At 42.4% G+C, this 17,118-nt stretch overlaps 1 protein-coding gene across 3 annotated transcripts in view; it reads right to left on the bottom strand.

The window, feature by feature from the left end:
* The window catches only part of trrap (transformation/transcription domain-associated protein), a gene marked incomplete at both ends in the record, with an annotated part of 96,921 nt that overhangs the window by 49,371 nt on the left and 30,432 nt on the right, over window positions 1-17,118 (bottom strand). For all 3 annotated transcript variants that reach the window (XM_083903468.1, XM_083903469.1, XM_083903470.1), the window contains 11 exons: window positions 857-978; window positions 1,372-1,568; window positions 3,298-3,447; window positions 5,058-5,186; window positions 5,720-5,933; window positions 8,098-8,244; window positions 9,363-9,473; window positions 10,169-10,333; window positions 10,743-10,901; window positions 13,488-13,694; window positions 14,748-15,014. In XM_083903468.1, coding sequence (XP_083759594.1) covers window positions 857-978; window positions 1,372-1,568; window positions 3,298-3,447; window positions 5,058-5,186; window positions 5,720-5,933; window positions 8,098-8,244; window positions 9,363-9,473; window positions 10,169-10,333; window positions 10,743-10,901; window positions 13,488-13,694; window positions 14,748-15,014 — 1,868 coding nt within the window. The remainder of the gene's footprint in view (window positions 1-856; window positions 979-1,371; window positions 1,569-3,297; window positions 3,448-5,057; window positions 5,187-5,719; window positions 5,934-8,097; window positions 8,245-9,362; window positions 9,474-10,168; window positions 10,334-10,742; window positions 10,902-13,487; window positions 13,695-14,747; window positions 15,015-17,118) is intronic.

Genomic DNA, 17,118 nt, shown 5'->3' with positions numbered 1-17,118 from the left:
GCTGTCGCCCCCTTAGTCTATCAGTGGTACTGCAGGCTCACATCAGGACTTGCTTTTCTGTTCATCTTCGGTACTTAATTTCCTTATCTGAAGGGATTATTAAATAAAGTGGCAGAGCTTTTTTTGCATGTTTTCACATCGAGGTAAAGGCACATTTTAGGGACATAGACATCTCAGCTAAGAATTGAATTGATTTGATTGACTTGAGGAAGCGTTATGCTACCTGCGTCTCTGGTGTGTCATTGAGCCATATTTTAAACACTGGAGAGACATGTGCTCTACTCTTCATTACATGCTGTTGTGTAACAGCTGCTTCCATCACTCCATCATCATTACTCGCTGTCCGTCATGGGCTTCACCGCTTGCTTTAAACCTCTATGACATGGGGAGCCAGATGGTGTGGAGGGATACAGGACACATTTGCCTGATTAAACGTGGGTTTGATAAATAGCAGGCAGAAGGACAGTCTCTCAGCCCTCTGGCCCCCCACCTGCTGGGTGTCCCGTCACGAGTGGGCCCGAGTCCTGACTCTAGCGTTGCCCCTGAGAAAGAAGAGGTCGTAATATCTATCTCCATCACTCCCTGCTGTTTTTCTTGCCACCATCCGTTTAATGTATCCCTCTGCTTCACATGTACCTCACAGTGATTTGACTTTTTTTATGTGTGTGTGTTGTCAAAAGATAAATGGTTCACGGCGCGAGCTACAAACCGTCTCCCCGCTCATCCTCCCAACCTCCCATCTTTCCCTGCCACAACCTGACTGACCTTCAAGCCCTCCCGTTATAAGATGGATGCAAGGGCGGCGTTGGCGTCGGTGGCACGGCCGTTTGGCCACGTGATGAATGGCGGTAATTACCTGTAGACGTAATTAACGAGGTCCAGGAACTGGGCGTTTAACTCAAGTTCATCGGGGAAGCGTTTCTCTATGTAGGTCATCATCTTCACCAGCAGGACGGACTTCTCTCGCACGTTCGGCGTCTGCGAGGAGGAAATTAACGGTGATTATAAATAAAAGGGACAAAAGAAAAGGAGAAATAAACAGAAAAGTTAATCTCTGTACAGCCTGCTGTTCCTCTACAGCTTAAAGGAAAATAAAGAGCAAAGACACCTCAGTGGGTATTATGCAAATGTAATCCTGCCTGGACTGAAAATGTGCTTGGCTTGTTGTTTGCCCAGAGGGTCTCACACCTTTTAAAGTGTACATTGCTGATTCAGTTCTTGGATTCACACCTTCTTTTGTCAGGAGGAAACAATGCGGCCGTTAACTGAATCCCACAGTTTTATGTTTGCTCACGTCCCACTGGGATGGGAGTTGTTTTTTTTCTCAGAGTCTATAATGCACTCCGTTATAGACGAGTTTGACTTTCTCACCTGGTTGGAAGCCATGGGCGAGGTCTTCACCCACTCCTCCACGATCTTGACGACGGCGCGGAGGATCTTGGGGTCGGCCGATTTCTCGATCAGCGACGTGAGGATGACCTGGATGAAGTTCTTCCTCATTTCCACGCTCATGACGGAGAGTCGAGTCTTCACCAGGTCGAGGCTGAGCATCACCAGCTCACTGGTCACTATGAGTCAGATAATGGATAAATGATTGTATAAATGGGAATGTCCTCAATATCTTCGAGAAAAAGTCAAAATGTAACAAAAATCCACCTCATATTCTTATTCATACTTATGAATCAAGTTACCCGAGAAAACGTCACCATTTAACATTTTCATCACGTGTCTCAGGCATTATCCACACAAAAAGCAGAAATTTCTTGATAAAATCCCTTCTTTTTTGGGTTTAAAACATTATCTGTAAACACACAAGTGACTCTAAATGCTGTAGTACATATACCAGGCCTGATGGTGGCGCTGTAGAATAGAAATGCACCAAAATCCAGAGAAGAAGACAGCATTGACCACATGCAAGTTTCATCCATGACAATGCACATATTGTGTTCCAGTGCTCCCAAAACCTCATTTCCATGTGGATTAAAAGCAGATTTGTTAACAAAAACTCTGGGGTATTCTCCTGAACTTGTGCCTTATATTTCACCAGTGACAGCAGCCCAACTACACTTAAAAAGACCCAATACGATCGCTTCCTCAGTTGAGATTATTAGATTTGTGAGACATAAAGAGTCTTTAGAGGCAAAGGCCTCGTCGGTCCTAGTGGCTTCTAAACGCTCCAAGTGGAAAGTAAATGTCTGTGTTTGCCGATATAGTCATTAAGGGCCCATTTAAAACACTGATAGAATCTAACAACCATTAACTCCCCGTGTTAAAAGCAGCTACACGAATAATGTTGCGGCTCACTTCTACAAAACCTGGTGAAGTCAAACTCAGAGGAGAGGAAAGTGAACAAGGACACCTTGAGGAAATCTGAATTAGTCATGGAAAAACCAAAAACCCAAGGCTTTAACTTGTGAAACTCCCTAAAACTTTTACGTTTCCAAGTCAAACTTTATCCGGAGAAACAATATTGTGACAATATAATCCAGGCTCGGAACCAGAGATGAGGAAAATCCCCTCTAAAACCTCCCCTGAATGTGTCAGCAGAGTTTAGCTGCCGGGTTCTCAGTGGCTGAGACCTTAAAGTTGAGTCCGAGGATGGTCAGCTGACCTCACACTCAACTCTTTGTGTTGTGAAAGTACAGCACACACACACACACACACACACTAACCCTACTGATACTGTCACCCAGCTTTAACTGCAGCTCTGCAGAAGAAGAGCAACAGAAGTCTGCTGACTCATGCAGAGTTTGGTGACTCAACTCCAGAACTGGGAGTAAGTGGTAAAGCAAAGCTGACTGGGATCAGGATGTAGGAGCCTTAACTGCACATTATAAGCACTGCAACTGACGGATATTTGCATAATCGATTCATTTCTATTCACGTTTTCATGGTTTCTTTGCTGTGTGGAGCAAAGAAACAGAAAATATTCATATTTAAGTGGTTGCAAAATCATAGAATTGTTATATTTTCACAATATTTTATATTCTTTGTGCTGATTCATTTGTAATTTGAGCACAGATTTTCATTATTCATTGAGATATTACTGTCTACTGATAATATTTTGTGCTGGAATAAGTAGCAGGGTTTCCATGGATTATTTTTTTGTGGATTATAGGGCAAATTTACACAGGCAATCATATTATTATTTCATGTTGTGGACCAGTCTGTACAAATCCATGTTAATAATGAAACAGGTTGCCGTTGATGTCACAAACTGAATGTTTTACGTGCACACATCTTTGTGTTGTTATCGCAGGTAAACCCTGGCACGCAGATGTTTTCTTTTTCGTGTACCTGTGCTGGTCTCCGTCACGCCTGGATTGGCCGTCTGAGGGCTCAGGTGTTCCCGCACCATCTTCTGCAGCGATCGCATGAAGACAGAGATGAGGCGGTCGATGTAGCTGGCGTTTTGGCTGCAGGCCGACTTCAGGATCATCAGCGTTCCTGGAAAACAAAGAAAAGAAGCGGATCGATTGATGGGAGTGAACTGGAAATGCAAGGCAGTGTGGTAGCAGGGATGTTTGGATAAGGTTTGCGTGTTTAGACGATCTAAAATGTTAATGTTTAGAGGATACATTTAAGTGTTCTTATATATTTTTCATACTTCCTCAAGAGATCATGGAAGAACAAGAAGAAAGGAGTGTTGTTCTAGTCTGCTTTCCTCCATCCAACAGATGGTAAAAATATGAGTTTAGATAAGTCTGAATCAAATTTGGCCTCTCTAAAAGGCTGATATTTACCATTTTTAATAATCAGCAATATTTATTAATTGGCCCAGGTTTGTCAAGTCACAAAAACTTAATGTTTTCATCCAAGACTTATTTTTCTTGATGTACAACTAATAAGTATTTCCAAAAACGATTAATCTGTTGATTATTTTTTGGATTATTTAAGTAATTTGGTCCATAGAATCTCAAAAAATGTTGAGATCACTGTTTCCCAAACCTCAAAAGGATCATGTTCTCAAATGTCTTTGTATACATACCACAATCTATTCAGTTTTTATGAGTTCTTTGTTATACGATGCAAAGAAACTAGAGACTACTCTAGAGAATATTCACATTTCAGAAGCTGAATAATAAGAAAAACTTGTTTTAATTATTAAAAAACATTACTTTGTTATCAATAAACACATATTTTAAAAGGTGGAGGGGGAAAAAAGAGTTCAATGTATGAGCCAAGAAAATTTGGCATCAATCATCGACCGGCCTTATTTATAAGAAAAAAAATTGGCGTCAGCCACAGAAAAACCATTATCTGTCAACCTCTAATCTTCCTCGTCATTTTTCCTCCACAGCTGCAGCCGTCAGCTCCAGTCCTTTTCTAAAAGCGTGACAAGGACTTGATTTTGTTAAAAATAAAATCTGACAAGTTCCAGTGAGTCTGCGAGGCAGTGTATGAGTAGGTATGAGTAATGTCTCTCTCTCGCTGCTGCTGCTGCCGCGAGGAGACAAATGTTAAAATGTCATTCCTCAAGCCAGACAGATGCATCAGCAGCACTGTGCTGCATCTATTTAACAGCACGACACCACAAAAGCTTTCTACTGACCACAACTGCCACTTTGGGGAAACCATATTTAATATCTTTACACTGCTCACTCCGCCCAGAAGCCATTTTGTCACCTCGAGGGCCCTTTAGCTTTGAAACGCTAATTTACAGCTCTAAAACTGCAGGAAGAATATCAGTAGCACTCTCCCAAGAATAAGCTTTTAAGTATATTTTCCATAAATACTCTACTACAGCTGGGTGGATAAGAACAATGTTTGCTCGGGGAGTGCGGTCGGAAGCCCAAATCTTCCCCGAGACAAACCTTTCAGAAAAATCCCTGGACTGTGGCCTCGGTTTTAAACAGACCAGATGTTAGATGGAGAAGCGAAGCACCATCAGCTCACATTTTAACGAGCCACTCAGCGGCTTAATTGCTAACATTGACCGAGAGGTAGTTTGGATTTGTTGAAAAAGAGAGTAGGAGTGTGAAAAGCAGAAAAAATGACAGGGTTTCTGAGCAACAAAGAGAGAATAACAGAGTGGAGTGGACAGTTGAAGGTCTTACCAAAGAGCTGTGTGGGGTTAGTGTTACTTGTGGCTTTTTCATAGTTGGTCAGTCCCTCATAGATGACTTTGCCCACAGCGGCGTACAGACATTCCAGTTCTTCATACTTGGATGCAACATTGGAGGTGCCTGGAGGAGAAAAAACACAACATAATGTTTGCCTTTCAGCAAAGAACAACACAGAGTCTGACACATGGCACGACGACGACAAAACAAGCTTAAGGGCGATGTCAAGGGATAAAACAAAAAGTCTCAGGAACACACAGGTGTCACTAACCACCGCACTAAATTTGAATGATTGAATAAGGGTTTAAAAATTACGTTTTGTATCAGATATTTATGCTTTAGTGGGGACCAAATTCGCCATTTATAGGAAACATAAAGGTATGGTATCAAACCACGACATTTTTACACTACAACGTTTATACAGTACACAGAGCTTGTTAAGCTTCAGTCCTGCTCTCTGTCGCCCTCTTTCTCTATCAGTGGTAACTGCAGCCTTCTACTCCACTTCATTTCAAAAAATCCTGATCAGAAGACTGGAGAGAAACTATTCTCAGTCTTTAAAAATCAACAAAGAAAAGAGAATAATCTAAATATCTTGCACAACACAAACAGTTTGTTGCCCGTTTAAACTCAGGATTGAAGCAGAGGAAACTTACTGGGCTCGGTGGGAAAGATGCTCATGAGGCGAGAGAGGAGGGAGTGGACGGCCCGCAGGACTTTGGTGTTACCGCAGGTCATGCACGCGGCGATTCCCCGCTGCAGGGGCTTGAAGTGGGCGAGGACGGCCGGAGGCTGAAGCACATTCAGCAAGAAGCACAGAATCTCCAGGCCCGTGCAGATGTTGGAGATGTTGGCCTGCGCTGGTTGTTCCTGAGAGAAAAAGTGAAACCAGGAGGTTAGCGAAGAAAAACGTGATTTCTTTGTCGCGTGGAACAAAGAAGAACGTGTTTTATTTGTTTAAGAAAAAAACAGTGAAACCAATTAATCTTTTTCAAAATAGTTAACGATTAATTCAGCAGTCGTTTGACAATCAATTAATCTTCACAGGCCCATTTTCGACATGGAGCGTACATTTGGGTCGTAAACCACTCACAAAAACATCAATATTCTACACACACTGGTATTTCTCACGCAGAAGAACTGAGGCTTTGTGAATGCTGCTAAACCAAAGATCAATGACCAACATCAGGCACTAATTTTGTCTAAATTGCAATCAAGGTTTACAACTTGGGCAGGGCCACGAGGATAATCTGGGACAGATCCATGGCACTAATCTCGGCTAATGAACAAGGTGACTCCTGATAAGACCGCTGCTAGATATACGGCCGGTATTGATTTGAGGCCGCGGTAACAGAGTGGGGACCTTGTCTCATGCAGATAGGTCACATGTATGTCGGTGTTCGGAGTGAGCCATTGTGAGCGTGTCCTCTGGCCTCCTGCACCTCAAACCTCCCGACTCTTAATCACTGCCATGGCGCTGCAATGAGGTGATGAAAGGTAATCCGATTGAGAGCATTGTTCATTAGTGTAGGGAGGGCTGCGGGGGCAGGTAGAGCATGTTCTCCATGGCTTCTGTTTGTCAGAACATCCCTGTTGAACCTGGAGGAGCTAAGAGGGCAGGTCTGAGTTGCGACTCTACCCAAAATATCAATTTGGTAATATGTCCTTCCATACACAATATGATAAAAGATACGCCAGGGAAAAGCACCTCATGTTGGCGCTGCTCACATGGATAAAGGGGAAACTTTGGTGGAAGTTACCCGACCGAAGAAGAGGGGAGTTTGCAGCGGGATAATGGTGGAGAAAGCTACGTTAAGAGATGCTGCATCCACTTTAAATATGTAGACTTTATGTTCTTTGTTGTCTGTGTTGTGAAGAACTAGAAAAATCCTGCACTTTTAACTTTTCAAGTTAACGTTTTGTTTTCTTCAGTTTGACAGCTATCAGCTATATGTTGATTATCGCAGAGGTGCTGTATCGTGATATTATTGGTATCATCTACCTCTACCACCCAGGCAGTATCATCCATATAAGTCTAAATAAACCCCTAAACCACTTTTTTTCTGTGTATGTGGATATCTAATAATGTTATTCACTGATCCAGGAGAAAGTCTTTACAGTTTAGTGTAAAGCACGGGTAAGCGGCAAGTAAATCTGAGGCCCGGGGCCAAATCTTCATCAGGCAAAAACCCCCAGGTTTAAACCGGTTTTTGGGAATACAAGGAAAGGAACTGGGAGTACGTGACAATGGTATGGTAATAACCTCGTCTGTACAGTGAGAGATGAGTGGAGAAGAAGGGAATAAGAGATAAAGGAAGAGAGAGAAGAAAGACTGTGATAAGAGGCTGGAAATGAAAAGGAGGAGATGAGGAGAGGAGGTTCTGGAAAAAAGAGAAAGAGAGCGAGAAGCAAAGTGGAGCGATTCAGAAGGCAAGTTTTAGGATGAAGAGGAGTGAGGGAGTGGGGGGTTGAGAAGGCACAGGCCAACCCCGGGAAAAAGGGCTGCCGTTATCTCACCATTGTCATTATTTTGTCATTATGAAGGTTTGCGCCTCACTTCATGTATTGCTGATAACAGACAAAGGACTTGAAGGCATTAGAGCAAACACTAAGACCGAGCTTAAGTAGAGACAGAGAGCGAGAGAGGAGAGGAAAGTTCTGCAGTTGCTGTGAAGGCGAGAGAGCAGAAACACATTTCCCTCTGCTGTTTGCCGTCTTATTGCTTTGAACCGTAACAACAACAACAACACAAGAGTGTTTGCAAGCGTAATAAACATGTTGATGACATGCGGTACGTCTTCAGTGGAAACTATAAATAACTTCCTGCAAAGCTCATATAAACAAATACTGTTTTATCTCCAAAAGATAAGCACAGAAACTTTCAGAATGTTTATATTCACCAGCTGAGCAAACAATAATAATAAAAAATAACCTTAAATATGTTTATGGAGCACACGAGCATGAATCCGACCATGTAAAACATGAAGTTTACATCACGATGCATCTTGAAGGAAGTATAATTTGACTGTCTTACCACTGTCATGAGCAGCTTGTCAAACCACTGCAGCTTGAGCTCGGCGCGAGGCCACATGTCAGGCCTCAGGGCCGTTTTCATCAGGCTGACGCAGCGACGCGACAGCAGCTCTCCTGGAGACCCGGCCACGTTTGTGCTGTCGTTCACCTGAACGGGGAAAAAGAGAGAAAGAGAGAGAAGGAATCAGTGATGATCGATCTTTACTCTTAATATCACCAAAAGGTGCTCTGACAATCACACCAGGAGAGGTGAGGTGATGCTTTTAGATTGTATTTTTGACATAAGCAGGAAAGGGAACTGTTGTGACAAGCATCACCTAGCATAAGCTTCTCGAGGTGAGATCTTCTCTGGTTGATAATAATCCCCGGGAGGAAGAGGAAAGACAATTTCTCTACGGGAATCAATTTGGTATCACAATACACTGATGTCAAACTTAATATAAAGGCCATGATTATGTTTGTGTGGACTGTTCTGTGAGCGGTGACTGATCCTCACAGTCACACTGAAGGTGATATTCAGCCGGGATGGTTGGGTGAACAGTGAGAATGGAACATGGCCAAAAAAGAGGGGGAAAAAAAGTAGGAAAAGACGAGGTGAGTGAAATCTCAACAGTCTATTTCAGGCCCTGCAACCAAGGTCATCGCTGCCACTAAACCGAGGGACAGCAGTAACTCTGTGTGTGTGTGTGCGTGCCCGGATGTGTGGAGATGCGTTAAGGACAGCCACCAGGTGTGACCTACCTTCACCACTGAGGGGTCAGAGTAGCCTCGTCCTACCTGGCAGGCGCCACGGTTGGCAGAACTGTACCTGGTACACGAGTGTGTGTGAGTGAGATGAGGTGTATAAGTGGACTTGTGTACATGTACTGTATGTCTTAATGAGGACCGGAAAAAAACATAGGGAATGTGGACATCTTGGCCTAGGGTTAGGCATTTAGTTGAGATGGCTGAGGTTAGGATATTTCTTATGTCTTTGAGTATCCTCGCTACAGATGATGTATACTTGTATGTATACTTGTATGTATATCGTCATAGGAACCAACAACAAATACTTTTCTGGCATAAACACTGACCTCGTCAGGACCAGTCGTCCTCATGGAGACCAAAACCTAGTCCTAATGAGGCATAATCTTTAGGGCTAAGATTTGATTAAGAAAATAACCCTAATGTTTAGTTTAGGCTTTTGAATTGAATGGAAGTGAATGCAGTGTCCCAACAAGAATGAATTTGCAAACCCATGTGTGTGTGTGTTTGTGTTGGTTCTACCTGACATGCAATCCTGATCAGGAAGTTGACCACAGTGTCCGTATGCTGCTTCTCCACAGGCTTGGTGAGCATGGTCTCTGTGCCTGGCATGGACTGTGTGCGGCCAAACACCTAAAAACACATATTAAAACACAGTAAATAACATTTTATTGTATTTTTTTATATTTCTACTTCAAAAAGACAAGAAAATTTAACTTTTCAGTGTAGCTGTGTTTAGAATCTAGCGACGTTCCTGAGCTGTGCACAGGAAGTGATTTGTTTTACCTTCAGATTGAAGGAGGCGAGGAGGAAGCACAATAGTTACACTGAACAAGTAAAAAAGAGGCACAGCTACAATAGTTTGACGAATGGCTGAATACGTGGACTCTACTGCTTTGTGAGAGCAGTGAAAGCAGAAACAAGGCTGAGGGCAGACAGAGTGGACTTAGCCAAGTTTGAAAATAGTCTCCTTTATATGACATGATAAACATCTCCAGCAACTCAGCAGTTAGGGGGGGTAGTGTGAGATCACCAATCGTGCAACAGTGTTTTAGTAATCCCTTAGAATATAAACTGATGTTACGCACTACAGCTTTAAAAGGACTTGAACGTCGGCCTGAGACTAGCGCTGCCCAACTAATTGCTAACGGTCCAAAACCCTTGCTCTTTAGATGAGATAATGTGTTGTTTGTTTAAACACCTATAAATCATATCACAATGACAAAAACTGTTGAAATAATTGCAAAGTGACTTGTTTGACCATGTTGTTTTAACTTTTCACAGCCCAGCCATGACCACACACACACGTCTGAGTGATGGTTCCTCACCGTGGAGGCCGCTCCCGTCGCCGTGCGGAACCTCTTGACGTCCTGACCGGTGGCCGCTGCGTCCAGAGACATCCCCCTCTTCACTGCTGCCCCGCTGGTTCCCTCACCACCACTACCACTACCACCACCACCGCCAGTGGAGGCTACTTCACCCTCAGACTCCGGCTGACAGAAGAAAGGACAGTTAATAATATATTATTAAAATAAACTACTACAAGATTATGAATCACATGAGTATTTATGGGATATGAGGACTAATTCACTTCCATCTCTGTGATAAATTGTGTGTGTTCGGTTTGCTAGTGAACTATTTGTAACACTTAAAATAAAATATTGTGCCCAGTCACCACTTTGTGACAAGGTTATGTCAACTTACCGAGTGTTATTGGTATTTAATATGTGGTGAGGATTTAAGTTTATGAAAACAGTGTTGAAACAAGTGGAAGCAACCTTGGAATCCTATATCGGGGTTTGTGAGGTTGTTCTGACCTGAGGAGTTGTAAATTCCAATGAGGAACTCAGAGATTCCGACTTCTGACGACAACTCTAACGCTCCATAAATCCAGTAACTCACCTGTTGGTCCTTGATCCTCTGCAGCTCCCACTTGATGACCACCTCGGCCAGTTCTACGGCCAGCTTCCTCTGCTCGATGGTCACGCTGGGCGTGAAGCCGAGACGCTGCATCGCACTGATCATGTGCTGCACCAGGTGGTGGCGCACGGGGTAGTAGACCTGGGGGGGAAAAAAGGTAAAGAATAAAAGTGTAAGTGATGATAAGTAAAGTGAAGTATGAACTCCAGTTCACCTAAGTTTGAACATGCTTGGTATGCTGAAGACGGAGTGTCAGGACAAGACTGAATTTATCAGTGGTGGATGGTCACTGATGCCAAAAAAGTGAGCAGTGATGAGACCGAAGAGATGAAAGAGCACTGAACTCTCCTAGCAAATTATTTTCTTTACTTTTATCTGGACATCTAACAACTGCATGACTCAATATCGTGTAGGGCTGCAACGATTCAACTGATCATTCATTGATTACTGAATTAATCAATCATCAAACACAAGCTTTCTGATTTTTCAGCTTCTTAAATGTCATTATTTTCTGGGTTTCTTTGCTCCCTATAATAAAGTTTGTGGGCAAAACAAGACATTTGACATCAGTATCTATCACCATGATTAATATTTTCAGACATTTTGTGTACCAAACAATTACTTGATTAAATTAAAAATGAATAGTAGAGCCCAAATAGTTAGATAGAGAATAGATGAATAAAAACACATTTTAATATGGCCAAAAGCAACAATCCTGACACCAAGACTGGATCTACATTACTGAGCAAATCTCAACCCTCGCAAACATGATAGTGTTTATGTTGCGACTCTTCCATAAACTGTTTACAGTCGCTCCCTCGTGTCTGCTCCACCATCCTGACTCTGGTCAGCTCCGCTCACAGACGGAGTGTCGTTTCTTCTCCTCTGCCCGTACTTCACTCTGGAAGTTTGGGGCCGAGAACACATGCAAAGTCAAACAGGGTCTCTCCAGTCTCTCCAAGACACGTCAGAAGAAGTAAACTCTGAAGCCGCATTCCCACTTAGTCTCAAGGACATGATGGCACACACTTAGCCCCGAGCTAAGCCTCAAACTCAAGAGTCACTTAGCATCTTCTCAAACCCAAACTGGGACTCTCAAAAACCCAGAGACTCACGTCGACAAAAAGAGCAAGAGATGAGATGTCTATCTGAAGGCTGCTGCCAGTGTCAAAGAATATTAAAACTTCACACTTTGAGGGTAATTACAGTCAATAGAGCAGGACTTCACTGCCTCTTAATGACTGAGTGGCTAAGCCCTGTCCATCATGAGTGCACAGAGACAAACACACACACCATCACATCATCTCAAAAACACCAACTCTCTCTCTCTCTCACACACACACACACTCAGAGTCTCTCATCTGTCTGTCATTATCTTCTCCCCGGTGTAATTATGCTGATGTGATTACATTAGATTAGTCATCTGGCCCAGTGAGAGCAGCCTGTCAGTGAGATAGAGAAGAGGAGCCGAGGAAAATGTCAGTCTTCTGCTAAGAGACTGTCGCTCTCTGTCTGGTGAGGCGGCAAAAAAAAAAAAAAATCAGATGTAGGAGCGAGATTGGGAAGAAGAGAGCGGTTTGTGAAACTTAAGAGGAAGACGGCGAACATAGAAAAGCCAAAGATACATATTCCCTCGTGTTGTTGACTCGTTCACAGGTGAGTGAGTGAGAGTGAAGGCGATTCCAGCCAGTTTCACAGAGCTAAGTTCATTAAAACATAACTCTCAGATTTGAATAACCTTTATCAGTAAAACTATGTCAACAGTAGCTCTCAAAACCTTTTGTACCAAGTGTGACCTGAGGAAAATCGTAACACCATTATTGCCAAAGTTAAAATACAAATAAGATAATTTTCTCTCTGGTCATCCTCCTCTTCCTTACATATACTTCACACACTGGTATAGTGAAATTAGATTAAGATTGAGCGAGAGGTAAGGTGACTCTAATAATTTATTATTTTTATATTTCTATTTGTTGTTTCATTTCCTACGGTCACTACGGTCAAAATACCTGAAGAGGAAGCCACCGTACTACTGGTGGTACACGTACCGCAGCTTGAGAACCCATGTGTTTTTTAGATTTTGTTTAAAAAGTGAAAAAACAACGGTAGCGGAGGTTGTGATGTCGTTGAAAAGGTACTTACGAAGTATACAAACAGTGTACATCTAAGTGGATATACTGTATACATGACATGTTTACGTGCATATTTAGAAAGCTAAAGCTACAATAAAGCAGATTATGACTGTTTTTGTATCATAAACTGGTTAAGAGTTGTCCCATGCTTCATGTCACTCCATGACAGTCAGTAAAAACATCAATCTAACATCAAACTACACTCTTTCACCCCGAGAGTTCTCCCCCTGCAGCAGCTGAAACCTCACAACAGAGCAGTGGAATGACTGGTGGCGACAGCTTATCTCAAAGTAACACAAAAGGATTCATACGCTGATGCTTAACTGTCACTAAATAGTCAAACTCATAAAAATGTATGACGCTGTGTGGCGTAAAGTGGGATAAAAGTCAGAGCAGGAAGTCTGTCATGATTATTATAAGACCCAGAGACAGAAATCAGATTTGTTTCGACTGCTCCGTCTGTTCCCTCTCGGCCTGCATCGATACACTGGACGATCAATACATTCAATAGTGATGGATTCTCAGGAGGAAGTTCACCATCGACCCGCGTGTGTGTGTGTGTGTAGTGTACTGTTGTCGCTTTGAATCGGCTTACCCTGAAGTGCTGCACGATGAGATGGAGTATGTGGACCAGCTGTGGCACCGTGTGTCCTTCCTCCACGATAATCTTTCGCGTCCAGTGAGTCAACATCTGGTGGCCGTCCTCCATGCGTGCGGGAACAGCTGGGGTCAGTATAGCCATGGCCTGTCGCACGATAGCACGCGCCTCCATGGTGTGGGCCTTCAGCAGACTGTGGAAGACCTAGAGACGGCAAATCACATTTTCTGTCCTTTAAAACACAATTATTTTATTGGATTTGGGATTTTCAGGTATGAAAACATGCACCTTTCACACTTTTTTAACCTGGTTAAACAAAAAAAAACAAATAAACTAAAAAATTGTAGATACTGCATGCGTTATTATGCACACTGAGAAAATGGAAATACAAATCAGCAACAGCATTTTTGCTGAATCATGTTTTAGGCTGCTTATTTCTTCTTTATGGGAGGAGAGGTGTTTTAATAAAGCTGTAGGTGGTAAATGCACCAGCACAAATGCGTTTTTCAGTTTAAGAAGTGGAAAAAATTACTGTACTCGTTTCATTTTTAATAGTGCTGGGCACTAGGTTAACGCATGGAGCGTTTCCATGACAACTGACCGGAAAAAGACGCATGTGGCGTCATGTTTACGTGCCGCGACACCGGAGTCCAGGCACCGTTTACCAGTTAGCTCCGTTATCTGCATTAGCTCGTTTAGCGGCGTTAGCTCGCCTACAGTCGAACTGGAGCAGTCTGTTTATTAAAGGAAAATAGCAGTGCTACAAATAACCAGTGTACCTGTGCACCGTTAGCGTTACTTTAGAGATTCATTTTATTGGGAGTCACGCGTCTTTTTCCGGTCAGAGGTACGTTTATTTGGAAACAGAATGCGTTGGAGGAAGAAGAGAAACAATTGATTATTAGTTATTAGTTTGTATCTTTAAGGCCTCACGTGCATAAAGCTTGAATAATGTGTACAAACTAAATTGTACTGAGTATTTTGACCCAGTAGTGAATGTACTCAACACATTTCCATGTTTTTTGACCCCTGTGAAAAAGGTTTAGTTTCCTGCTGTCTGTCAACCATATACATACACACATGCACACTCAGTCTCAATTCCACTACACTATATTCACTTTAAGAGCACCACTCACTCAGAGAGTGTGCTTACTGTAAGTGTTTTCTATCATTTATTCAGCTGTTGCCTTCTGTCAGCTGGTAATTTATTCGTTTTTGTCTCTTTCTGTGTAGATTCATACATCACGTCCTCCTCACCTGCAGGACGATCTTCTTGTGAATGGCAAACTTTGCGATGATGTGAGCCAGGAGCAAGTGGCCGCTGTATTTGCAGGCGGGGTCCACGCAGGCTTTGGGCAGCAGGCACGGCCACGCGAAGGTCATGAGGCGCCGCAGCTTGCTGTTGCGAGACTTGTTGTTGTCGTGGATGTGGTGGGGGGCGTGCTCCACCAGCAGGGTGGAGAACTGCAGCAGGCAGATTCTCAGCGAGTCCAGCAGGTCAGCCTGCTTCTCAGGATCCAGAACCTAGGGAAAGGACGGGGGAAATGTAAGGTGTCATTTAATAACGGAGGTACTTGACAATTTACAGGTCCAGTGTATAAGAAATAGTGCCATCTAATGGTGAGATAGTAACAAACTAAGGATTATGGTGGCCTTCACATACCCAAAATTGTATTTTTCCATGATTGCATAGGTGGCAAGACGGCTGCCTTCATAGAGCAAGGCCTTTGCATGAAGTACATACAAAAGTACAGATTTTAAGGCTAAGAAACCAAATGATTTTAGAAATTTTAAGTACTTCTACAATTATACAAAGATATCTGTGGGTAGTGCATTAAATATCTGCCAATAAACCCTCCTAAATGTTACACACTGTACCTTAAATGCACCTCAATTTCATAAATAAGAAAGAGAAACACTTAATTTCAAAGAAACCAGGACTGGGTTAAGCTCATATTGATTTGGTTTTGGTGTCTAGAAGCGGCAACTAACAATTATTTACATAATCGATTCATCTATTTATTATTTTCATAAAAAATTGCCACAAAAAGCTGAAAAATTATTCAGTTTAAATGGTTTTCTTTGATACATGAAGAACAGAAACCAGAAAACATATATATTTAAGAAGCTGAAAGATCAGAGAAGTTCTCTGATATTAAAAAACACTCAAGCACACAAATATAATGAGTGACTGAGTGACGTTTAAAACAAACTGGACAAAATACGATCTCTAAAATAAGAATAAATAACCAAAGGCACACTGTGAACACTACAAAGTTAACAAACAAAAGAATTACCATAAAACATAATAGTAAAAAAATAATAATAACACCCCTTCAAGAAAATCAAAAATGAATTGAAAAGGTTCCAGGAATGCAAATTGGTCCCTCGTGAGAGGCTGCACTTGTTGAGTAATGTTTACTCCGGCAGAATTGCATTTGAATGACAGTGCAGCACAACAGCAATCTACCTTTTTCACATGTTTAAAAACCCTCCAAAAAACATCTGAAATTAATTCTCCCAGAGAGCAGACAGACAGAGAGAGAGAGAGGAAATGAGCTTTTAACCAGACCATGGACGAGCCATTAGCAGCCATTAGCACTGGTGTTAGTCAGCGATGAGATCTGCCACGGCACAAACAAACACGCTGACCTTTAGCATGATCACACCATGACATTTACACCAGGAATTATCGTCTGTCCTGATGAATGAAACCAGACGGAAACAGGAAACGGTGGGATGGTTGCAGGGGAGGAGTGGGGGGGGGGGGGGGGTCGAGACAGACAGATAAAGACAAATGGACGAGAAAAGGGATGGGATGCCAGCCAATTAAGTGACGGAATTGAGAAGAATGTGACTGAAAGTGGGGATGATGTTGTTGATGATGACGGAGTATGGAGATGTGCCGCACTGATACAAGGACATTATGAGGGGGAAATGCAGCAGGTAATGAAATCAGAGAAGCTGACAGAGACACAATGATGTCAAGTAATGAACAAAAAAAAGAAGAAGACAAAACAACACGTGAGAAAAGGCGAGTGTTTGACTGCATGTACAAGTAAAGGTGACTGTGTGTTAATAGCTGGCTCAACTGCAGCTTTTGCCTCATTATTTTATTGTATTTAAAGCCCTGGATCTTTGTCTTTTTCTTTCACTGCACACCGGGACATAAACTGACAAGAATTATTGTTAAAACACATTTTGTGTTCCCACGAGTCACGCAGCAACCATGGGCGTGGCCAAAAGTATGTCTGCATGAGGAGAACGCAGCAGGCTTCCACCACATCTCTATTCTTTTTTCATCTTTTTCAAAAAAGGCCTATCAGTCCACGATGATTAATCTGCAGAGTTCGCCACTGCGCCACCTACTGGCAACAGGAAGTACGCCTTCAGTAACGAACTTTGTTTTCATTTCCATGCTCCCAGGCTCCGTCCACATTTATTACACGGTTATATTAATTATAAATGGCTGCTCTCATTTGACAACAGTTTATCTTGGTTTTATATAAACTTCCATATTTATGCACACATTTTAAGGGTTTAATGTTGACATTTTAGTTATTTATAAGCATATATATTCTATATTTGCATATTATTACCATATGTGGCTGACTTAATATCTGTTTAA

The sequence above is a fragment of the Microchirus variegatus genome (genome assembly GCF_963457635.1).
Source record: "Microchirus variegatus genome assembly, chromosome: 17".
NCBI lineage: Eukaryota > Metazoa > Chordata > Actinopteri > Pleuronectiformes > Soleidae > Microchirus > Microchirus variegatus.
This window is presented reverse-complemented; position numbering and strand designations above follow the sequence as displayed.